At 35.6% G+C, this 25,801-nt stretch overlaps 1 protein-coding gene across 5 annotated transcripts in view; it reads left to right on the top strand.

The window, feature by feature from the left end:
- SDCCAG8 (SHH signaling and ciliogenesis regulator SDCCAG8) overlaps positions 1-25,801 on the top strand; it is a 261,720-nt gene that overhangs the window by 130,506 nt on the left and 105,413 nt on the right. For all 5 annotated transcript variants that reach the window (XR_009565641.1, XM_030868562.2, XM_030868561.2 and 2 more), the window contains one exon: positions 2,598-2,740. Coding sequence is in view for 4 of the 5 variants with exons in the window: in XM_030868562.2 (XP_030724422.2) it covers positions 2,598-2,740 (143 nt within the window). In the remaining variant the exon portion in view is untranslated. The remainder of the gene's footprint in view (positions 1-2,597; positions 2,741-25,801) is intronic.

Genomic DNA, 25,801 nt, shown 5'->3' with positions numbered 1-25,801 from the left:
ATGAGATTAAGAAAGCTGCTGCTTTATGCTTAAAACCTAATTACCAATGTAAGGTTACATACGTTGTTATTGTTGGAAAATACTTATAAAACTTGTTGCACATTTTCTTTTTTATTTTAATTAATTAAATTTATTTTATTTTTGGCTGCATTGGATCTTCGTTGCTGTGCACGGGCTTTCTCTAATTGCAGAGAGTGGGAGCTACTCTTTGTTGTGGTGCACGGGCTTCTCATTGCAGTGGCTTCTCTTGTTGCGGAGCATGGGCTCTAGACGCTCTGGCTTTAGTAGTTGTGTCACGCGGGCTCAGTAGTTGTGGCTTGTGGGCTCTAGAGTGCAGGCTCAGGAGTTGTGGCACACAGGCTTAGTTGCTCCGCGGCATGTGGGATCCCCCAGGACCGGGGCTCGAACCTGTGTCCACTACATTCGCAGGCGGACTCCTAACCACTGCACCACCAGGGAAGTCCTTGTACCTTTTCTTTTGAAGAAAGTTTGGAATTTTATACATTTTCTATTTCTGTCATTTTTTTGTATCCTCTCAATTCAAAATTCTTTGTTGTCTCCTGATAGCTCTCCTTTTATTGATATTTACATATACTCATCATGTTCTCTTTATACTTCTGTTTTAAGTATCTCTGCTTCTCATGTTTGGAGTATTGCACCTGTCTTTTTGTGGTCTCCCTACTGCCAGTCTCTACTATCTTAATGATCATACACATTGATCCAGTTTTTTGAAGCTCTACTCTCATATTGCATACCTGTTTAAACCATTTTTTCCTCATTCTCTATAAGAAAAATACAGCTTTATAAATCTAGAATTCAAGATGTTTCATAATTGGTCTAATCTATCATTGCATGAGTTTATGTGGCCTTACCTTCTTTCCCACTTTTCTTGCCCATGCTAGTATATCCCTAATCTGGCCTACTGAAGCACAGATTTTCTCTAAATCTCATTTGTTGTTTTTTATATGCTTTGTATTTTGATAGTCTTTTTGTGTGTTTATGTCTCATTTACTCAACTGAATTGTTAAGTCCTGAGTGTAGAGATGGAAACTCTGAGTCCACCATAATATTTAGTATAGATTCTTGCATATAGCACTGTGTAAAAAAATTAATGAATGAATTTTTGAAATTTTAAAATTAATGTATAATTCCAATTCTATATTTCTTTGCTTTTTTGTTAATTTCATAAATGTTAGACAAAATTTAGGAGACTTTTCTATTATATTTTTCCATCTCTTTATTTATGTTTAGTTATGAATGGAAATATATTGATATAACTTTAACAGTTAAAAATATTTTAAACAAATCAGTTTCACTTAGTATCCTAATCTGAAAGATATAGAAAATCTACTCTGAATGAAAGCAATATACTCATTATTACTTAGGATTTTTTAAAATAAATAACTTATAGTAAGTTGTTTTATTATATTGTTGGTAATGTACAGTTTTGATGGGGATAAACTGAATATTTGTAGTGTAATAAATGTAGAAAAATAAATTATTTAGTTTATCCTGCCTGATATATTAAATATAGTTGTAGATTGTTCAGAATGTTGAGTAATGACATGAGGAAATTAGAATGTACTTAAATACCAAGTTTAAAACTCTACTTAGACATGGTTTTGTTTTCCAAGAGTAGATTGCATTTTTGTGTATTAAAATTGCTTCTTGCTTTCTGCTGAATTTGAAAACGTTTCAACCCTTTACTTTCCCCTTTTTTGTTTTTCTTGTTTTAAGAGTCTGAATATTTATCTCTTCTATTTTCTTTTTTTTTAAATTATGGATGTTCCATAATAAATAAATATTTGTACTTTAATGTATAAATTATTTAAACTATGTTCTATGTAACATATTTTTGCTTTGAAATATTTGAGTTTCAGTAAAAAAAGGATAATTTCATACTGAGACCAAAGAATAAACTACCATAAATTTTAGATGTTTATTAATCTTAGAGTGCTTTTGTTGCCTTTTTAAAATGCAATTATAATGCAATATTATTTTAGCTCAGAAATGTCATACCTTCAAAACACTTGAAGGTTCTCATGCTTTATTTTTTTCCTAAATTATTGTTTTCCAAATAATATTGTGCATCATAATGATGCCTTCTTTTACACCTCACATTTTTCTAAAAGATATCTTAAATTATTTTACGATCTAATTTGGTTTTCAAAACATCCAAATGAAACCATAAATGTATCTTTTAAAAAAAAGAGTCTCATATTTGATGTAAATCACTGCACATGTCTGATCTAATCTCACAAACAGAAATGTTGTATTTTAAATATAGTGACTTTTTAAGTTCGTATTATTTTTTAAAGGGACTGAGCCTTAGATTCAAAGTGCAGATTATCCATTTTGACTATTCTCATTTAATCATTTCATTTTTAAAATTAAGCTGAATCTTACGATCTGAAAAATCCTCACTAATGTGCAGTTTGGGCTGTGTTAGTTCCCTTTGTCATAAAATGGAAGCTAGCCTAAATTTTCTAATAATTTTTCATCACATTAAAATTCATGGCAAAAATAAAAATGAGATAATTTTGAATTCAAGTGCATATATTTTATAGGATGCTTTTTCCCTCTTCTCTCTACCTAAGGAAATAGAGAAATTGAGTTTAGAACTGAGTGAAAGCAAGCAGCACTTGGAACAGGAGCAGCAGAAGGCAACCCGGGCCAGAGAGGAGTGCCTGAAACTGACAGAACTGCTGGGCAAATCTGAGCACCAACTGCACCTCACCAGGTACTGCCTAATCCCATTATGCACCATAGCACCAATTTCATTCCACTGATTTTTGCCACAGGCTTCCAAACAGTTGTTAGAGTTAAGTCTTAGTCATTCAATTAACACACAGTTTTCAGGCATATTAAGAAAAGTGGAGATGTGGTAAGCAAAACACCCAGACATGTGAATGATAAGTGTGGCAGGGAATTACTGATATATTACAAAACCTTTCATCTACAATGCTCAAATATTTAGGTGATTCTCTATCAATATAAGCAAAATGACATATTTCTTCTACCACTACACTACCTCTCCTGTTAATTCTGTGTCTAATAAAAATGTTGAACTGAAGTATCTGAGGAATATATTTAGGAAAATAATCAGATACTGTCAGTGGTGAAAGAGACAAAGTAAGAGACATTCTAAGATGCAAACTAAGATGGAACTGATACAAAATAAGCAACCTGAGTCCTAAGGAGGTGTAAAATTTAGAGATGAAATTGATTAGCACTGTTCATGTTTAAACCATTACTATAACCATGCTTACACTATCGTGATTTCAAATTACATTGCTTCCATCATGAGATATTGTGATGTGATCATCATTGTCATAAAACTTTAGTAAACATGTAGCTCAGCCCTAAATTACAGTAAGACATTTTTGGTAGTAAACACTGGGCAATTTGTTGTATTGAAAACACACACACACATACATAAATATACACAGAGAAAAATTTAAACTGAAATTGTAGGTAAGTCACATTACTTTTCCCTTTGAGTTTTAGTACAATTTTTCAGTTTTCAGATCAAAGCTTTGGGTTTGTTCAATTCTTAGAGTTTTTCAGTTTTTAGAGAGAACTTTGTCTAAATACACATGTAAGTTTATAGAATCTGGTTTATTCATAAATTAGAAAAACACTGGTCTTCTAATCATAGTAATATGTTGAATTTAAACTATGAAAGGGGACTGATCCCTTTTACATTAAATATGACAATGTAATTCTGAGCACGGTATGATAACAGATGGAGAAAAGCACCACTTGAACAGCCTGCATTTGGAGAAAAAAAAATATTCTAGAGGTTGGTGAACCTCCCAAAGTTTTGGGTTAGTGTTAAGATGCCTCTAGTTCTGTTAAAATCAAACTTGGTTAAAAACATTTTGTTATGATAATATTCCAAATGGTTTACCAACTTCCTTTTTAAAAAATGAAAGATAAAGAGAAGAAAGAAGGAGAAAGAGAGAAAGGAAAAAATGAAAGAAAGAAAACAAATCATTTATACATGTGAGATATCTGGAAAAATCCCAAGAGATGAAACACTTTTATGATAAAAAATTGCTTAATATTGCAGAATAGTAACCATTCTTTTAATGCCCATTTAGAATATTGTCATTGTAGAACTAAGAATTTAGTGTTAACATAGTTCCTATGGTTATTTAATCTTAGAAGTTTTGGAATTTAGCTTGATCATGATAGTTAATCGTTCTTCTTCTCTGTCAGACTTCTATTGAGAACCAACCATTTGTGTGCTAAGTACCACTAACCCACAGAAATAGGACAGCTTTTAATGTCAGTGTGGCTGAGCTTCAATAAATAAATATTAATGCTGGTTTTGTCCCCTTTGCCATTCTGTCTTATTCAGAGAGTTAATTTCTGAAGTCAAAGTCCATAGAGAGCTTTCCTGTGCAGTATCAATTTGTACTGTCTGACAAGATCCATTTCTTGCAAGTAAAGCATATTAAGATGCAGCAACTGCTGAAAATGGACTGGTGGTAACTAATTCCTTTGTTCTTAAGAAAAACGATTTTGCTTGGTTCCATAGAAAGCTTTTTCTATTGAGCTTTATTTACAACAAGTCTACCAAAATTTAACTTAGTCTTATAGAAAATAAAACTTAATTACCTATTTTCTAAAAGTAGTACTCTTTTGTAAGCATTTTACACTTAGTCTATATTGATGTTTTATAAAATCCACATTCATAAATTTAAAGATGACAATAAAAAATGGAAGGAACTGTGTATATCTCTCTTTTGCACTGAAAATGTGACTTGGTTGTTGGGCTAAATATTTCTGATATATAGTTTGGGGTTTTTTAGAGTTTGCTTCCCCTCACCATTCTTTATTGATTCATATACTCAAGTGTGTGACTGGGAAACTTCATGTCTTTCTTTTTCAGTGTAAACCAGCTGAAATAAATAAATCCCACACAGGTAGTGCTTCATTTAGTCTAATTTAAATATTTTGAGTGGCATATTCTAAACAAAGTTTAAAATTAAATATGAAAAAGATGATATAAAGTAATGATAAAATAAGAATTCAAATCTTCTAGGGCAAAGACAATTAAAACTGGGGTAGAAATCCATAGGCCAATCTGAAAGAAAAATAACCTGTCACTTTTTTGGAATTTCCCTTTATTGTCTAATTGGACTTAAAAATGGAAAATAGAAACTCATTTATTGAAGGACACAATTAGTAAATATAATATTCACTTATTTAACAAGTATTTATTGAGCACCTACTATCTTTTAAGTACATTGGATGGCCCTGGACATAGAGAGAAAAAAAAACTCAGTTCCTACCCTTAGGTTGTTCACACTCTACTAAGGAGCCAGATCTATATATGCAATTATAGTAGAGTGTGATAACAGTGTAATTAGAGAAGTGAAGATTGCCACAGGAGCACATATAAAGGAGAACTGGCTCATTCTACATTGCCACTGAAGGTGATAGGGAAAGCTTTCTGAGTTCATGAATAGGAGTCCTCAGAGTGGAGAAAGGTGGGGTGAATACCCCAGGTAGAGGGAACAATATATGCAAAGACATAAAGATGGGAGGGAATATAAACTCTACAGTCACATTAGGTGTTTGGCAAGAGATAAACCTGGAAAGGGGAGAGGAACCAGAGGAAGGGTCTTGTGGGCCATATTCTGGAGTTACTCTTGATGTACTTTAATCAGGGCTGCCAACATGATCAACTTTTTGGGTTGGGATCCTGACTCAGACAGCCGTGTGGAGAGTGAACTTGGAGAGTTGTTGTAGGAGACAAGAAGGCCAGTTAGGACAGAGGTGGCAGCTACAGCCCATAGGCCAAATCTGGCACATTATCTGTTTTTTTATGGTCCATGAGCTATCAATGTTTTCTATATTTTTAAAGGGTTGGGGGGAAAAAAGAAAAACAATGTTTTATGACACATAAAAATTATACATGCATAAGTAAAATTTTATTGGACACGGCCATGATTATCCTTTACATGTATTATGTATAGCACTGCCATGGCAGAATTGAGTATGGTCCTCAAAGCCTAAAATATTTATTATCTGGACCTTTATAGAAAACGTTTACAGTTCCTCAGTTGTGAGGCTGTTTAACTCAAGTAAGAAGTCAAGAGAGCTTGAACTATGATAGAATCCAATGTGTATTTAAAGAAGGTAATTGAAAGGCACTGTGAAAACAGATTGGTTGTGGAAGAGATGATTGGCAGAGACTCCAATTAGAATATAAGTACAGTAGTAGTCCTCAGCTGTGACTGAGCCAGTAAAATGGAAAGGAAATAGTATCTTCAAGAGGCATTTAAGGTAGTGCTAAGAGAGGCTAGAATTAAAGGTGATTCCAAAGTTTCTAGCCTATGTTAACTGGATGATCCATCAATTCAACTAGGGAATGTAAAAGGAATAGCAGAGGAAAGAATATGTTTTATTTCGGAACTCCAATGGAGATGTCCAGTGTAGATCTAGCATGAGGAGAGAGATCAGGACAAGAGGTTTAGATCTGGATACTTTTACATAAAGATATTGTAGCCGAAGGAGTGGGTGAAAGCAAGTAGAGAGGACCATGTTTTCAAGTACTGTGGAAGAATAGCTAAGGAGACTGAAATGGGACCTTCAGTGTATAAGAAAAGAATAAAGAGTGATTCAAAGTATGCTTTTGGTGAAGTAACAATTAAAACCACACACTTTACTAAGGGTGTGTGGGGGGGCGGTTGGTAGGTATCCTAGGGTTAAGGAAACTGAGTTATAGTATCTTCTCACAGGCATTCACTACCTTTGCAACTTTTGACAAATTACTTAATTCTTAGAACCCACATAACTTACCTATAAAATTAGGTTAGACTAGATCATCAAGTTTCTTTCCAGCTTTGATAGTCAATGATTCTAACAATGATTTAAGACAATGCATTATTAAATTCCTGTTTCTGGACATTAGGTATTTAAATTGCTTGGAGTATCCTGTGTTTAAAACGTTTCCTTAGTTTGAAGCCCAAAGAGATTTCATAGAAATGTCCTTCCTACCCACCATTTACATTCATCATAATTTAGGCTCTGCCAGCTTCTCATAAGGGTTATGAAAATTCTCTCCTAACATCCTTCCAGTCTCTTGTGCCAGCCACTGCTAAGTGGATATCCATAAGCACTGTCTTGACTCTGTTACCTGCTCTCAAAACCTTTCTTGGTGCCATGCTATTGTAGAAGGTCCAGACCACTCAGCATTTAAGGTTGCCTGACAGGCTCCCAACCTTCTGGTTTTATTTCATTGCTACCAGTTTCATCCTCTCACAGGCTGATTTCTAACATGTGATTTAAGCAGATGCAGCCCTCCTTCAACTTTTGGACTTTTCTCCCCCTTTACTGTTCTCTGCACCCAGAATACCCCTTTGAGCTTCTCTAGCCCTATTGTAATTTTACCTTCTTTTCCAGATCTCCCTGAAATCCTGATTTTTCCACTGTAGTCCTCCCTGATGACCCATGCCAGAGGGAGCACGTTTCCCTCTGAATCATCCTTCCTACTTAGAGCTGAAGGCATTTCTTACTACTGAACAAATTCCTCAAAACAGGAAAAATGAAAATCTGAAAAAAATAAATTCATACTCTGAAGTTTTTATGTACCTGCTAGTCTTCCCTTCTATAATGCATTATTCCTCAAGTGGGAGGAGAGGCCTTATTAATATTATATTTTTTAGAGCACCTACCTCAGCCCTTTGCAAAGAGTTGGAGCTCAATAAGTCATTATTATAGGAATGGTTAATATATTGCAAGTTTACGACTATTTGTTTAAAGCCCAGTATTGATATATAAATAAACAAATATATACATATATATGTATTATCAGGTATATCAGGGTAAAAAATAAGACATGGAGATAAGATTGAAAATTTTTGTTGGGAATTTTTCTTGTACATATTATACTATGTTATGATTTTGTAATTTTTTTTTCATTTTTAACTTAGTATGCACACACATGTTTAAGCATAGCCGAATCAAATGATAGCCATTCTAACAATTCAAGTAGGGTTGGTAAAGTGTAGTATGCCTTTCCCCTAAATATGCTCACTTGAAAACCTCAGACACACACACACACACACACACACACACACACACAAGATTTTAAACTAGAGGTCTCTGTAATTAAAAGATGGCCCCTCTGACAGTGTTTGAAACCAGTGCCTAATAAACATGATCATTAAGCATACATAGCCCAGTATACATGGAAACAAAAGCAAGGCTACTCCCTTCCCAGTTATGTCTTTGCTAGTAGTAGTCAAACAACTTCTTTCTTTTCAATAACAAACTTCGAGGTACATTTAAAGATATCTGTTCATGTATTTGCTCACTCTGCATGGAACGTTTCCTGTTACAAGACACTGTGCTAGGGATGATGGGAGATATAAAATAGCTTCGTATGCTGCCTTTCAGAAGCTTATAGGCTAGTGGGGAAGAAAAAAAATACACCAAGAGTTGGTAAGATAAATGATAAGATCCAGAAGGGAGATTCCAAATAAAGTATTACAGGGACAGAGGGACAGGTAATTTCTTAGCGATCCTTGGTAGCATTTGGATATAGGAAAATGGAAATGAAGGAAGTTTCATGGTAAATTCCAGAGGGAAAAATGGCATTTGGGAGGTACACAAGCATACATGAGAGTAAGTTAAATACATACAAGTATCAGTCTCTGACGTTAAGAATATATTCACCTTAGGATCTGCCTGGTACCATGCCACATGAAGTAGCTTTTTAAAAAATAATAATAGAGGTAGGAGCTAAAGGCAAGGGGCCATCATTTACTGAACCTCTACTGTGCTCTGGGAACTGAGCTGAGTGCTTTTCATTTATCCCTCCCAATAGCCCTGTAAGATGCAGACTATTATTTCCTTGTTTTACAGTTGATGCAACTAGGCACAAAGAAGCAAAACAATTCATCTAAGGTCGCACAGCTGGTATGTATTTGAAACCCAGCAATTTGCTTGCAAAGCCTATACAGTTATCCATCAGGCTGTAGTTCTATGTGACTTAGTAGGAAAATGGATTAATGCGATTGTTTCTACAAGACAACCAAGAAAATCTGTAACGTAAATTTATGATAGAGATTAGTGTTAGCTGCTCCCTTATACACTGATATAAATACCTGTCAGTGAACTGTAGTCTTGGCTATGCTTTTCCTAAGAAACACTGTCCTTTGGCTCATCATTTGCCTTAGTCATTTAACACATTGTAATACAACTATCATTCTCCTTTACTTCACTCCTTTTTTACCCAAGAGGAAAGAGAGGCTTTTATTAAAAAGTGGAAATTCCTTCACATATTTGTTTTTGACATGTCCCAACATCTTTAAAAAGCTATAGAATTTAAATCCCTCTCACAAGACTACCATTTACATACATGTGGGCAGATTACTTTATGATATTACATATTAGGGTCCAACTTATATCAGCAGGGCTACCTTTAAAATGTGTATTTCCCCTTTTACATAAATAACGTTTTTAATGATATGTACTTCAAAGCACTTCTTCGAGCAGGAATCTAAGGGAGGTCCATAAAATAGGTATTATGCTATGACCTACTTTTGTGATCTAGATGGGACAATTTGACCTTATGTCCTCGAGAGATAGTAACTTGAGCTATAGTGTTCGTATCTTTTTGAAAGTGAGAAAGAGTATAAGAGAGAAGCCACCAGGTTATCCGATTATGATGGGTGCTTTACCTGGGGAGAGGTGATTAAGGCTTCCATTCCAGAGCCTTTAGCTTCCACCTAATAACTATTGGTAAGTGCATTCTTAGTGGTTTGACCTCTCAGATTACCAGTATGAGTCAGGACTCTTTGGTTGAGGTAATAGAAACCCCCAAAGGGGGAAATATTAGTTTGATAACCAGACCATGTAAAACCCAGGTGCGACTGGGGCCTCGGGGTTTCTTGGACCAGGGACTCCAGGCGGCACCATCGTGCAGTTATTTTCTGTCAATCGCAGGGCTCGACTTCTGTCTGAAAGTTGGCTCATTCTTTCAGGTTCTTCCACAGCATGGAGCCACATCCTTCAATCTGAACTAAACATAAAGGAGATGCCCTTGATTTCAAACTGTAAGAATGTGACGTCCTGGCTCCTCCACTTCCAATTCAGAACCTTCAGTTCAAATTTCAAAGCTGACTCATGTGCACACACACCCTTTTGGGTGCTGTGGCTGGCAGCCTTGGCAGAACCTCAAGAGTAAGGGAAGAGAGTTGTACTAAGCAAGGGGAGGTGCTCTTACTAGGGGAAGGTTGTCAGGATCCTGAGTAAATAAAACAGCAGATGTCCCTTCTGTTGTCTTTTTAACAATCCCCGCTTTTTCCTTTGGCTAAGGGATGGTTGGAAGTGGAAAGAGAAAGAGGAGTACATCTCTGTCATGTTGGTTTGAGAGAGATTCTCTATTGTCAACATAAATCCAAGGAGGCATGATCAGTTCTCCACAGGGATGCTTTGTGGTTTTATTTAAAGAACTCTTAGAATATAAAAAGAGAGATATAAAGGATGCATAGGTGAATGTTTAGCACGTGCCAAGCACTGTGCCTTGTTTTCCTATAACAGTGCTATATAGTAAGTGTGGTCCATGGTGGGCTGTAGGTTACTACTCTGTGGCAAGATAGATCCAAAGGTGAGAGTGTTTGGAAACGTTTTTATCATTTTAAATTGCCACGATATCCAAGTCCGTGGTCAGTGTGCTCTTTTTTTTTTTTGTATCTTTAAATTAAAAAAAAAATTTAATAATTCTTTCTTTTGCATTTAGCAAAGCTAATGCTTTGTAAAATATTAGCTATTTTACACAAGAAGCTTAGACACCCTGCTTTCTCAGTCAGAACAACAAGCCCAAGGAAGCCGAGTCTTGGAAGGGTGAGACAAGGAGTCACACAGGGGGAAGGAGGAGGCAGACTTTGAACTGGGTCCATCACACTCTAGAACCTGTGATCTGGATTCATGTTCACAAAGAAGCATAAAAACATAATTCAAAGCTAAATAGAAATACTTTGGGGATTGTAAATTCTCAGTTCATGGGCCAGGAAGCAGGCCTTTTTCATCTTTGTGTCTCCAGCACCAAGTTCGTCAGCAGGCTGTTTGACAAGATCTCTGTAAATGCTGGATAAACGTGCCTTTCATCTTTGTTGTTAATGAAAAATTCAGAAGGAACTGCACTCTTCTTCAGGTGACAACTAGCTTAGGTCAAAAGACCAAGCTTTCAATATCTCTTCATTTGAAGGGAATGGTATAACATTGACATGTATTCTTGCTATTCCATAGTGAACTGTATCTTTTTTTTCCAAATTATTGAGGAATTTTTAGCCTTAAGTTTCCATTTAAAAGTTAAGTTCATTTTTTTTCTTATACTCCTTTCATGAATAAATTAAGCAGAGAACGTGTCAAAAATAATTTTAAATGGATATATGTGCAACCAACATCTTCAAGTCTTGAAATAGACAGCCTTGGTACTGTTTTAAATTGCGTCCTCTTTTCCTTCCCCCACCCAGTATCAGAGGGAACAGGCTGTCAGAGAGCCAGGAAAGACAAGGCATTTCATTTTGCTCTGGTGGACACCACGTTGCCCAAGCCCACTCTGCTCCACCTGTTTGATGGGCTAAGAACCCTGGTCTCAGTGTGGCCCAGGGCAGGGGAGGTTAGAGTCAGAGGCTGCCAGGGAATGTGTCTCTGAAGGTTCTGCTTAGCGTTCCCTGGCTTGCTTCTCTCAGTCTGTGAAGCCCGAATGTGTGTGCAATGAAAATCCATGCTGGGGATGTACTCTTCTCCCTGCCGCACAGGCCCACAGCCTGGAGCATGGTGGTGGTGGCTGCCAATTCATTTTCTGAAGAAGCCCAGAGGAAACTGAGAAGGCATCGTCCACACCACTTGCCTGATTCAAAACAATGAACATCAAGTTCAATGAAAATAGGAGAAAAAAAAGCAAGAGCAGAATTGTTATCCTAGTAGCCCTAAGTCTGAATAATTTTCTGCAGGAAAGCTCTGCTCTCTAATGCTAATTTAAGGTAAAAGAAGTATAAAAGATCATCAACTTGGTATTAGGCATTACTCACTTGTAATTTAATGTCTCCCTGATACCCACAAGTAGATCGTAGAGTGATTCATTGGTTGGTAAATCCTGGAATCAAAGCTCATTTTAAGGATACTGAGAAAAGAGGAGGCTTGAGTATATCCAGTCTCCTCAGTGCCCATCTCGGGCCATGTCTCATGGAGGAGCAGGGCCCAATTCAAGTAAACAGACTTTTCTTAAGCTACTACTTTATTAGATTGGACAAGCAGCGGAGACGGTTCCCTGAATTCAGGAACTCAGAGTGGGTACAAGAGAGGTCAGAAAATGTTTGGAAACAGCCTGTAAAGCGGATGACTAGCTGAGCAAAGACTGCTTCACCTTGGGTCTGTGTGGCCTCTCCCCAGCAAGTGCAGGTCACCTGTGGGAGGGCTGAGCATCTCCTGCCCTGACCAAGCAATGGGGAGGGTGGTGCACAGGGAGAGTGTCAAAGGAATTCCTGCAGGGAGGGTACCTCCCTGTGTCTTTGTAACTTATCCCTCTGACACCTATGTGCGACTACCTCCAAGAAGCCTATTGTTGGCCAAGGGATTTACCAAAAGAATGCACCCTGTGTTGAGGGAGTAGTTATAAATATAACTGTACCCACAAAAGAATTATATAAAATAAAGTAACAAGTCACTATTGGAATATATGCAAGAGATAGATTTAGGCAGTGTTCAAGATGGGGCCTTAAAAGTGGGTTTTAGCAATGTTCAAGATTTTCTGATCTTCCAATAGCAGATCTGAAGTGTGGTTCACCTGGCTGGGCATAGGTTTGTTTATGGTTATCTTCTGTCGCCTTTGGAAAAATCTCCTACTGTACTTTATTTCCTACAGATCTTTACTGTGATTTTATGAGGATATATGTGAGTATGAAAATCACTTAAACTCATTCAGGTTTCTGTAAATCTGAGGTGTTGCTCATCTGTTCAGGGACTCCTATGCTATTAATATGAATTCATGTAAAATTAATTATCAGTCACAATGTGTTGCTCAATCTAGAAAATGTTAGGGCAGTGATCAAGTTACTCAAGTCCTTTTTTGCAAGGTGATGGTGGTGACAAATTAGGGACACAAAGAGAGTATATTGTTAACTGTATGACTTCCTATTTTCTAAATCTTAAGCAGTCCTCTTTGCCTTTAGAGGAAAAACCATCTTGCCATTCCTGATATTAACTGTTTGTTAAACAAGATCTCACGGAAGCAGCTCCACAACCTAGGGGCTCTTTAAGCTCTGCTTTGTTGCACTGATGGCAATTCTCTATTCTTAGCCGATTTTTGAAATAAGGCATTTATTCACAATCATTCGCAAGTGAATTAATCATCAATGTTTGGGTTGAAGAAAGATGATAATTACATTAAGGAATAATAAAATTAATCTACAGTGAGGATAGAGCCCATGTCAGAACTATAGATGTACCCAAACTCAGATCCTGCACTCAGACTAATTTCCACAAAGAATTATCTGTTAAAAGTGGAAGAAGGAATGACAGCATGAGACAACTCATATAACTAATAAACTTTAAAAATGCTGTTTCATATGTTTGCTTTTCATTAAATTCAGGAATGGTTCCGACTATGTTGTTGTGATTCAGTCAACATTTATTCCTATCTGTTTTTCATATACAAAGGCTTAGGGATGCCAGAAAATAAACTGTTAACGGAGAATTAACTTCTTTGGCATGCTTTCATACTTATCTTCCAAATTAAAGAAAATGAAATGGGCAGAAACAGAGTGTAGATTACCTCCTTTTTGTCAAAAATGGTGGGAATTTGAAAATTAATAATAAAAAAGGGAACAGATGCAGTAACATGCCAGAGGGAGATTAATGTGGAGAGTAAAATCTGTGAGCAACAAAACTGAAGCAAACTGAATCAGTGGGAGGTGGTTGTACAATCAAAATCAGGATAAAAGAGAAATTACAAACAACCCTGCACTTGTCAAAGTAGTAGTAATGAAATCCTGACTCTGCCAGCAGTGAGAACCTGTGTTAGCACTTTGGGGTAAGGATGGTAGCCGGGTGCCAGGTAGGAGGGCAGTGTTAGGTTGCTGGGCAGCAGCCATCTTGTGTAGAACAGATGGCACCGAAAGCTGGCAGGGGAGGGGCTCCTTAGCAGAACTAATCAGACAGTAACAGATAGGGCAGCTGGGAAGACTGACCACAGAGAGGGAGTCTGCGGGGTAGCCGAGTGCCATGATGTTTGCAGTGGTGTGCCCATTGGTCTGAGATAAGACCTTGCAATGTCTTTCCCATCTAAGGAAGAACTGAAACTTTTGTTCAAAAAGAAAAATCGAGTTGAATTGCATCACAGTTGGGGGTGGGGTGGGTATCAGGGTAGAGACTGAGAAAGGAAGAATTGTCCATCTCGGAATTGTCGTGTGAGTTTTCAGTCCCAGTTTTCATGGAACTTTGATTTTTGCAGTTTGTACGTTTCTGCCGTCCTAATGTGTATAGTGTGGCACATGGAATGATCACTTTATATATTTTATGCATCAAAGAGTTTGCAGTATCAAAGCTATAGTTAAAATTAGTGAAGACTTTTTGATATGATTTCTACCACGTCTTTCACAAATGAAAACCAAAAGCAATCATACAATACATGCATTTGTGCTTAATAATGTCTCATAACCTGATTTAAGCCATGCTTGATTCAGAGCCACTTGCCCTTCTTTTTTCCCCCGTGTAACTGTGGATTGAACATCAAAATGTAAGCATAATTCAGAACCTAAAACCTTAAAACAAAAATCAAATTAAGTCATTCTGAAAGAAATGGAAGAGAAAACTGACTTACTAAATTTAATAACTTATTAAGGAGTCATGTTTTTTTAAATATAGAAGTGGGACATTCATGCTAAAACTATTACTTTAACAAAGAAATCCAGATCGCCTACATCTGTTTTTGAACTAGTATATTTCTTTTTTCACAGAAGGTTTGTAGCTTGGCTCAATTTATTCATTTTGAAGGGGGAAGGGAAACATTACCAGGATTTGAAATAGGTGGTATAACATAGCCATATGCTATTTATGCAGCAGTTTCTGCAATAAATCTAATTTGGTGCTGTCAAAAAATTAGACTTATTTGATATAGCAGCACATTAGTAAATGATTGTGGCAGATTTAAAGTTGTCATTTAGTCTCTTCTTACTCTTTAACAGAATCTTGCAAATCTGTTTTTCCCCCTTGATCAACTCTATGAAAATGTCTCAGTTCTTTGTCCTGCAGTCCTGCAAATATTTCCACATCTGAAAGAAGGTCTTGCCTTAAGGTAATTGAGGAAGGGGGTGGAAGAATGAATATCCTCTGGTATTAAAAGACTTCATGAATATATAGGCAGAAAAACCAATAAACCAGAGGAAAATAATAGTATTTTCATCATTTTCAGTTCTTAGAAAAGCAGAACTATTAGTCTCATTCAGAATGTAGATAAATTAAGGTCAGTTCTTTATTAAGGAGTTTAAATATTTTACCTTCCATCCTACATCCCTATGCTGTTTTAGGAAAACTGATGTTAAAGAATGTGAATGACATCAGCTCTTGGTCTTTACCTGGCAGTACCCTTAGAAACGGCTTTCCTGTTCTCTAGTGCAACGCGGCAACATTGCTTCAATGCCTCTTTATTTTTTCTGTAAAATTTGTGTTTCCCGTGTTGGTAGCAAACTATCTAAAACTTTTTCCTAGTGTTTTCTATTTAAAAGATAAAATAAGCATGTTATACATTAAGCAAATTAACATTAACAGTAGTCTTTGAATTCCTTAAATTAGCTCATTTGTAAAAGTAATCGTAGTATTATTTCCCTGTTCTTTTTCTTACGTATTTATGGAGGGGAAAAGTGTATGTGTGTGTGTGTGTGTGTGTGTGCGCGCGCGCATTCATGCATCTGTGTGTGACTATCAGTGATGTTAAACTGAGTGGTTTTTATTTATGTTCTTATTATACAAATTTCCAAAACAAGCCTACTACTGCGTTTTTCAAACGCAATTTGCTAAAAATGAACAGTTCCTTCACGGTAATTTAAGCAGCCTCTATTAAACTAGCATTTTGCTAATACTTCTTTCTTTTATATAGCAAATCAGACCGTAGAAGTGATCAAATTAGCAGTATTCTTTCCATGCTATTCAGAAGCAGGGATCCAGGTAACCAAACTACAGTCAAAGCACAGATTACACTAAAGGGAAAAAATACCCGGAACAGTGTTAACAAACTTGCTGGGTAAATTAGATATTATTTTTGAATTTTTTTCCACATAAAATGGAATTATTTAGAAATTATGTTTTAGGAAGATGAAAGAGAAAGCACCTCTTAGAATTCATATTTTGTGTTCAAAATCCATATATTAAATTATATTATATATATTAGCTAAGAGTGATTTATAGGATATAGAGTATTTTGGAGATTAGTAATAAAATTGAAATTAGAGCTAAAAAAGAATGTCTTTGTACTTGGATTTTAAGCTATCATTTTTTGGTTTTTGTTTTTACTTTTATGTTTAGTATTACAATAATTTTCTTAAAATGCATCTGAAAAATTTCTCTCACAAAGTCTTTTTAAATAAATTACATTTAATCAGTCCAAACCTAAGATTCAAATTTTAAATTGCGTGTTTTTAGACTCTTTTTATTAATAAAACCTGCTTTCAATTATGTGGCAGTAAAAAAATGTTTAATTATCTTTTCTAAAAATAATATAGAAAAGTTTACAGACCTGATTAATTTTACTTCATAAAAGCACATGCAGTAAGATTAAATCTTGGGGTAATTCTTCCAAATTATAAAAGCAACATTGTGAACAAAGTGCCTTTTAGCTTTACATTTGTAACAGTGCTTTGTTTAAAATATATTTTCTCCTAAAAAGTGATCTTCCTTTTTCTTATAAGAAATTTGAGTCAAGTCATTGCTTTGCCTTTTTCCTGAAGAATATAGTTGTCTAAGAGTGGTGAATAATTCAACATAAAGTAATTTCATGTTCAATTTATGAAGGTAGGGTAAGTACTTGATAGCTGTAGATGACACAGAGTAAATTTAATTGAGAGTATCATTTTCACCTAATTCCTATGAGTTTATTTCTTTCACAAAACTGGCCTATTGATACAACTGCATTTCTTTAGGTAGATGATGTGTTTGTTTGGCAACATATATCTGAGTATTATTTAAGCAGAATTGTTTATTTTTTAAATGATGGAATTTAAAATATACATGAATTGATTTGTATATCATGGGTTAAGGTTTTCAAAGCAGTAGTGGAGCTGTGTGTTAATATATAGCTTATAATTGAAATGGTACATATTTGTACATTTTAAGCATTTCAGTGTAAAATTTCTTAATTGGAATACTCTTTCCCTTGGCTAATTCATTAGTGAAAATATTTATTCCTCAAGTTAATGCTATATAGTATGAAGCAATTTTTACATAGTGTAAACTTGTTTATGATATTTTGATTTCACTTTAAAACTTTTATTTTGCTTCTTATACATATAGTTCATACTTGATATAATAAGAAGTGCAGACACACATGAAGGGAATACATATCAGCTGTCTGGTTTTACAAATGATCATTAAAACACTATGTCTTACTACTTTGACTCCAAATTATTGTCTTCCCAAACCCAAAAGTAATTTTCACAAGTACATTACACAGCAGAACTTCATCTTCTGCTGGTTAGCGGTAGAGGATTTAAATCCATACCGACAGTTCATTTGACAATGACCTTGAGGGGCTTTGCTTCTTGAAGAAGAAAGCAGAAGCTTGCGGTAAACAAAGTTCACTTCTGACAGATGGATTGAATGACAGAAAGGTTGCGAGTGCCAGAATAGCCCTGGCAGAGGAGGAAATGTTCAGTGGAATCCAACAGGAGAGGAGGTGTGAACAGGTGCAGGGTTGCTGACGGAAGGGGAACCAGATGGAAGGAGCCAGAGCCAGTTTATTTAAAGGAAAAGGCAGAAAACATTGAAAGGCTGTGCGATCAGTGGCTAAAAGTGTTCATAGAGGAAGGTAAAAATTCACAAAGCAAAACTGCACAGTGGGGTAGCTAACACTTAGCATAATGGTAGTAATTTGTGAGTTTAGTTTGGAAGTTGCAATTGAAATACATTTATCTTGGCTCTTGACACCATCAAGTATAGATATTTGAAAGTTGTTTATTTTTTTTAAGTTTCTAAGCTTTTTTTATCCATCCATTAATTTAATTTTTTCCAGCCAGAAGCTCCGTTATGATAATACTAAAATTGTGTCGTCAGCTAGGAAAGGAAAAAAAATTTAAAGTGAAGATTAACATTCCATTCAAATTTATCTGGTGATGCCTCAGTTTTGTTCACATATGGGAAGCAAATGCACGCACTGTTGGGTGACATCTGTAATATCTAAGAAATTTGCAATGTTAAAATAGATGCCGTTGGTTGCTTTTGTTGTTTTAAGTCTCTGTTCATTTTTTGAAGTCCGGTTTGATTGTTTCAGTTGGAATAATGCTCTCTGAAATATATGTTTACCCGCTATGATCTTCAGGTTAATTTCTGTTGCTGAGATTGCCCTGATTTTCATTGACTTTCAGTGACCTGCCTTTAGGCAGACACCTGCAAATTAGGTATCATTTACAATAGGAACAGTTTACAGCGGGGCTAAGAAGGAGGACTTTTAAAAAAATTTTCTTAGACCTATGAAAATGAAACCTTCTCTCTGCAAACTAAAGACATCTTGCTAATCATCTGTCTGGTCACATCATGCATGCCGTTTATGCGGGCCCTTGTCTTCCACTCTTGTCCTTGAAAAGTTCCTGTTACATTACTGATAAAAAGATGCCAATAGAGGAGGAGCTGTTATAAAGCAATCACTAGGAAAAACAATGAAGATGCACAATTATTTTGGGATTTTAAAGATCTAATAATTTATTCACAAGAGTTTCTGCATTCTCCTCACAAAGATTAAACACTCAGAGTAAATTCAATGAGCACTGCATTCACATTCCCCATCTCAGAGCAGCCTAGATCAAATAGATTACATTTGATTAGGGCAGGGTGCTTTGGGACATTCTGATTTTAGAGAAAATGTCTATGATCCATGGCATGCTTTTGTCTGTAAAGAGAAGAACTGAAATTTAATTAGCAGTTATAGAAGATGTACGCTTATATTGTTTGTAGAGATCAACACTTCTGGTCACTTTAAAGACTGGATGAGGCTACATACAACTATACATTTGAAGGGAAAATAGTTGTGTCTTCTAATAAAAGGAAATTGATAACCTGATTTTTAAAAATCAGCTCTAAAATGTGCTTTTTTCCCCCAACCCGTCAAGAAGTTTTCACCTAATAGATACTCTTATTAATCTAAAATTTTACATAAAATTGATTAGAACATACTTGCTTTCACTGTAATATACTGATTTTGCCATCTCTTCTATCATAGTTACTAAACACCTTTTTATAGTAATGTTCATAGCATGGTGCTGCTGTATAAAATAATACCATGAAACTCACTTGAATTATGGGATTCAAACTGAAAGGTAGTGAACAGAAACTGCAACAATTAGTGTCATCATCTGATGCTCATACTGCAAATTAAATTGCAAGCTCTTTATAGGTAAAACTAATAGCTTTCCAGAAATATGTAAACTTAGTTGTACCCAGCTTAGTGTCTTACATCATAGGGGTCTTGAATTGTTTTTGAATGAAGGGATAAGGGTTGATTGCAGTTAAAGAGGCATTCATTCAACATTTATTGAGTGCGTGTTCTATTCCAGCTGTAGAGGGAGCATCTAGGCACTAAAATTTTTAAATGAAGACAGCAGGATTCTTCTTTATAGTTATCCTACAACCTAGTGGACAAGGTTTATGTGACTACATACTTTGTGTGTGTGTGTGTGTGTGTGTGTGTGTGTGTGTGTGTAAAATCTAGAAAACAGTGTATTTAGATTTATAAACTGTCCTGAACTGAAGATCATCTTAAATGAATGAATTAATGAAACTCCCATGTAGGCCAATACTCATTATAATATGTGAGAACTGAGATGCAGAGAAGTTCAGTGACGTGCCCAAGGTCAACAGTCATTTAGTGGAAGTTAACCTAGAATCTCCATCTCCTTGCTCCTGGTCTAGTGCTTTTCCCTGCATTCCACATACTACTACTTTGTATTCATTGATAATATGACTAATCTGAATAAACACATTAAAATCTTTCTGTAGAAATTTCACACAACCTGTTGCTGAAAGGGAAAATAATTTTCTTTTTGGACTCGGGCGCATGGTTATTGGTTCTTGAAACAAAAAAGCAAAGAGGTTTAGCTTACAAACAAAAATTACTGCTTCTTGGAACACTCCTCCTGGGGGTAGTGGTAAAGGTAGCTCCCTGGACACACTGCTTACTCCATGATGAGCACATTACTCACATGAACTCAATCTCCATGCAACCCTTCCAGGTGGATGCTGCCATGAGCCCCATTTTACAGATAAGAAAACCGAGGTGTCTGCAGATTAATACCTTGGCCAAGGTCACAGCACCACCAAGTGGTGGAGTTGGGATTCAAGCCTAGGCAGTTAGGCTCCAGAATAAGGTTTTATCCATTGTACTATCTGCCTCTGATGGTGGTGGATGGTGTGAAAATATTCCTTTTGGAAAGTCGAATTAAATAGGGTTCTTGACAGTAGGGCTTCTCAGAGATTTTAATATGCTAACACACAGTATGACTTTCTTTAGAAAGAAATTTAGTTTTCAGTATTTCAGTCAAATTTATATGACTTAGCGAAACTTTTCTGTTAAATCTTCACATACCTCCCAGGAATCAGGTTTTGGGGAATACACAAAATTAAATTATTTAAATTGTTTGTTTTCTTATCTCATCTGTGCCTTCGGAACTTCAGTCTCTGCCCCCACCTCCCACTTCACTTTCATTCACAAAGAGAGCAGGGAGGTAAGTAACTTTCACTTTAGGTGTAATCAGTGCTCTGAAATGGAAGTGAGAGAGGGGGAACATCTTTGACCGTTACTTGAACAATTAGCTGTGCCAGAGTGACATTACAGCAAGTTCTTCCATATCTGCTGTTCCAACTTTGCCTTTATATGTTAACAGTTCTGGAAAATAAATTTGACAATTAGATAACTTGATGCCAGTCAGCTAATTAAATTTATGTACCTTTCAAAGCTTGATTCTTAGAATAAGATTTTTTAGAATAAAACATTATGGGTACTTTTGGGTATAAATTATTTTAAACAATCTTCTGCTAAGGATTATTGGCACAGATTTAAAGTATGGGACCCTAAGTCAAACTCTGCAGTAGATTTCATTCTCCTTCCATTCATGGCATACTGATATTCCTCCCTTCTGTGTGTATCCTTTACTGTATTCTGAAGAAATGCAGCAACTCATGGGCAGTAAGCTCTAGAAATTAAGAAGTTTAGCACTCATAATGTGTTAATGTTTCTATAAATACACTTGGAGGTGCCCATAATGTATAAATATTTCAAGTGAGATTTTCTATAAAGAACGACTTTGTAATTATAATGATGAGTGGAATTGTGATTCTCATGAGGGCTTACTATGTGTGGTCCTGGCTTTCCCACTCATTCTCCTTTCCGGATCCTTGAATTACATTTCTCTCAACAAATAAATTCCACCAATGTTTCTAGAGGTTTGAAACCATTCAGCAGCTTATTTGTATTTCATAAAATGGAGATAATGTTTTGCAATAAGTAAAAACTACCAAGACAACAGATTAACTCACCAGGCAGTAGGATAATTTATTAAAAACTGGTTGACAGATTGATTAACTAATACTCTCGATAGACTTTGAAACTGTTAGTTTCTTACTAGAAACAAAGAATGAATGATATGAGGATGATTGCTGAAGATTCAGGAAAGAAATCTGTGGGAGGGCGGATCGTAGAGAATCTGCTATTTCCCATTTAACAATTATAGAGAAACTATTAAATGATCAATATTTTCCAACTATATGCACATTAACTTATTAGGAGCCTACAATCCATGTATATAACTGGACATTTTTCTATAATTTGCCAGCTTGGCTGTATGGAATAATTTTTTAATATGCTTTATAATTTAATTTTAAATATGAATATGTATTTTGGGAGTTGCTTCAAACCAAATCTGATTTACAAAAAAAAAAAAAGCTTGTATTGCTTACATTTGTATAATACGGTGACTACTTCAGCTTTAGCTTTTCTTAGTTTTCTATTAGAATTCTTCTTTGTTTCTCCTTTTCAAGTAATGGTGACTGGCTGATGCAAATGAGAAATTTATCAAGATAAGAAAATGTTATTTTAATAGTTTTGGCTTTTTTATAAGAATTATGAGATTTTGTATCTTTGTGAGACATTTAGAGTTAGCAGTGTTTGGCAACATGGTTATTTTGATTTATGGAACATCAAGATTAAAAATGATGCTCTGCTTTAGGGAGGGAGAAAAGGAGTTATGCTCAAATCAGCACTGTCCAGTAGAAATATGGGAGCCACGAAATGCAAACCACATATTCAGTTTAAAATTTCCAGATAACCATATTTAAAAAGAAACAAGTGAAATTAATTTTAACAACATAGTATACTTAACCCAATATATAGAAAATGGTACCTTTTCAACATGTAATCGATACAAATTAATTAGATATATTTTACTTTTTTTTCTAATTCTTCACAGCAGTCCAGACTTGAGGCATGTCTCTCTTCAAACTAGCCACATTTCAAGTACTCAGTAGCCACATGTGGCCAGTGGCTGCCGTACACGCCACTGTAGCCCTAGACCTTTTGTTCCTCAGTTTTCCTGGCTTTCCCACAATGCCCACTGTAGATGCAGTCATAAACCCTAAAGTCGATTTCTACAATAATTGGAATCATTCTGTACAAGTAAGAAAATCATGTCAGCTTTTTAATTTAAAGCTGGTAGCCAGGACTAACTTTGGTTAATTTTTTTCTGAGGAACTGTCACTTTGAGGGGAGGAGGAGGATAGAGAAAGCAGCTGAAGTGTTTACTGTACCAGCAGCAAATTACAATAAGTTCTTCCATATCTTACTGTCCTGTCTTTACCTTTACATGTTAAGAGCTATGGAAAGTAAATTTGACAAATAATTAGATGCCAGTCCATTAGTTGAATTTAGCCACCTTTCAAATGATGATCTGGGATGGACATTGCTGGTTGCTTTATGTAGACTATATCACATATTCTAATAATATCATTTTATTAAATGATAAAATAAGCCTTAGGCTGAAGTTCCACTCTGGTGTCATGCAACTAGTACATAGTGGAGCCAGGGTTCAAATCTGGACTGTGTGTGTCCAAAGCCCAAGCTCGCATCCACTGTGCAATACCACCTCCCCCTATGTAGGTTTTATCAGTAAACTGAGGACATTTTTTATTCTTTCCTCAAGGTGTTTTGTCTTTGAGGTAATTATATTGATTGTTACACTTTGAGTAGTCATCTTTTGAGAAATAATAATGATAATAATAATGGCACTAATTGATATTTTTGAACACTTACAATGTGTCAGTACTATACTAAGTGTATTTTAATACAATATCATGCTAGTCTTATAAGGAGAGGTACCACTAACCCCATTTCACATTCGAGAAAACAGTGATAGGGTAAGTAACTCACTTAGGGTACACAGCTAGTAAGTGGAGGTATGGAGACTCTGATGCCCAGTCTGGCTGACACCAAAGTATGCACCCTTAATCCCTACCTCCTTGTGTACAAAGAATGACCAACCCAGCCCTGCTGGCAGTGAAGTTTACATACTCAGGGATAAAGGCCAAAAGTGCGACATTATTTTTAGACATATTTTAGGATTTTAATTGCTCATTTTCCTTTTCTTAGGGCACAAATTCTGCTGGTTTGGGTAGGCTCAAGACAGGCTGCCTCCCAGAAATGAATTTGAATATAAATAGATTTAGAATAAAGGTAAAAGCAGGTTCTCAGGAATAGAAAGGACAGTTCTGCAACTATAAGAATGATGAGGATGATGGCTTAGAAATGGCTTGAGGAAGAAGAAAATCCAACAAACACTTTAAGTTCCTGAAGCAGAGGAAACAGTTAAGGATGTAGATAAAAATAGTTACAAGCAAGTGTTAACAAGCCAAATAGAAATAATGTTAAATCATGAAATGACTAAAAGGAAAAATGTTTTGATGAGGAAAATGACCTAATTACTGTGACAAGAACAATGATTTTCTTATTTAGAAGAGTGAGAATTATACTGGAGTTAAGAATCTGAAAACTTGGCCTCAGGTCAGTTTTTTTCTTCCATAAGCGTAGTATTTTTCAGCCCCAGAGGTTTGTGCAACAATGGAGAGGTTATAGAGATCTTAATCAAGCTTTAAAAATGAACTGTGTTTTTGTTATCAAGCCAAGGTCAGTCAGCAGATCACAGTCCTAATTTCTTTGTACAAACATACTGGGTGGTTGACCAAAGGCCATCACGTTAGAACAATGAAAACCCTGCTGTCTTTCTTACAGAACTTCCCTACTTCCTCAGATGTAGACTTCTGGTAAATTCAGCCATTTGACACATAGCCATAAACTGAGATATAAATTTAAAAGTACTTTTAAGAAGCAAATAACTATCACAAAGCCCTTGCACTTTTCTGTGTAGGATCAGTGGAACTATCCTAAGCATCAGTTTTATATATTAAAAAAAAATTGAAACATAACAAAGCAAAAAACATGTCAGCAAATCATAGCAAACCAATCAATAAAAAAAAATTATAAGAAGCAGATTAGTGCTTCTGTATGCTTTCTGTTTTGTTAGAATAGCACCTGAGACTTTCCATGCAACAAATCGTATCGAGTGTCTGCTGTTTCCAGTCACTATGGTAGATACCTGAAGATACAACAATGAGCAGTGATTCCTAGGAGCTTCCTAGCAAAGGGAATGCAGCTGCAAGCAGGCATTATGAACCTTTATTTTGAAGAGTTTGTTATATTTGGTGTATTTGCTTAAGGAAGCAGAGATGTAATATATTTTAGATATTTCTACTGCAAATGGTCAGATTTGTATGGGTCTAACACCTGGAAAATTCTCTCTCGTGGAACAGCTCATCTCCCAACATTCCAGATAAATGAAGCATTACTCTGTTATGCTTGAGAAATGAGACATTATGACATGTATTTCATAATTGTAACTCTTGCTATTATAGCATATTTCTGAATAAATTTAATAGCCACAAAGTAATCAACATGTTCCCCATTTAAAAATGGATCCTAGAAATTAATTCCAAAACATTTTAATAATAGAATATAAACTCTTTCAGTCAATTGTACTACAATTTGACAGTGATGCAGATCCATTGAGAGGTTACAGAAATGCCATTATAATATATACTGATCCTACTGATGTCTAATTTGAAGTTACTCATCAGAAGCATTAATTCATTATTGGGAATATGTAGATAAACTGATATTTTTCAGAGAGGAAAGGCAAGAGCGGACCAATGTGATTAGTTTACACAGAAAAGTCAGAGATGGAAATATGAATATTTTGACAATATGAAGATGCAAAGGCAAAATCATGGTCTAATTTATTTCATGCAAAAGCATGCTTGTTCTTATTCTTTAGTCGTTAGAATTGGGCCCATGGTATTGTAAAATAGAATATAGGAGGGCCTAATATTCTCCCAGGAACTTTGATCGAGACAAGCACTTAATGCATCGGAGCCCTCTGAGCTACTTAAGAAATTTCAAGGCTGAAAATCCTGAAATGTGCATTTGATGGCTATTCAGTCTCAGTATCGATCTATGATATCTACTATATCT

Source organism: Globicephala melas, chromosome 1 (genome assembly GCF_963455315.2).
Source record: "Globicephala melas chromosome 1, mGloMel1.2, whole genome shotgun sequence".
NCBI classification, from domain to species: domain Eukaryota; kingdom Metazoa; phylum Chordata; class Mammalia; order Artiodactyla; family Delphinidae; genus Globicephala; species Globicephala melas.
Note: the sequence above shows the minus strand (reverse complement) of the source record. Positions and strands in the feature narration are given on the sequence as shown.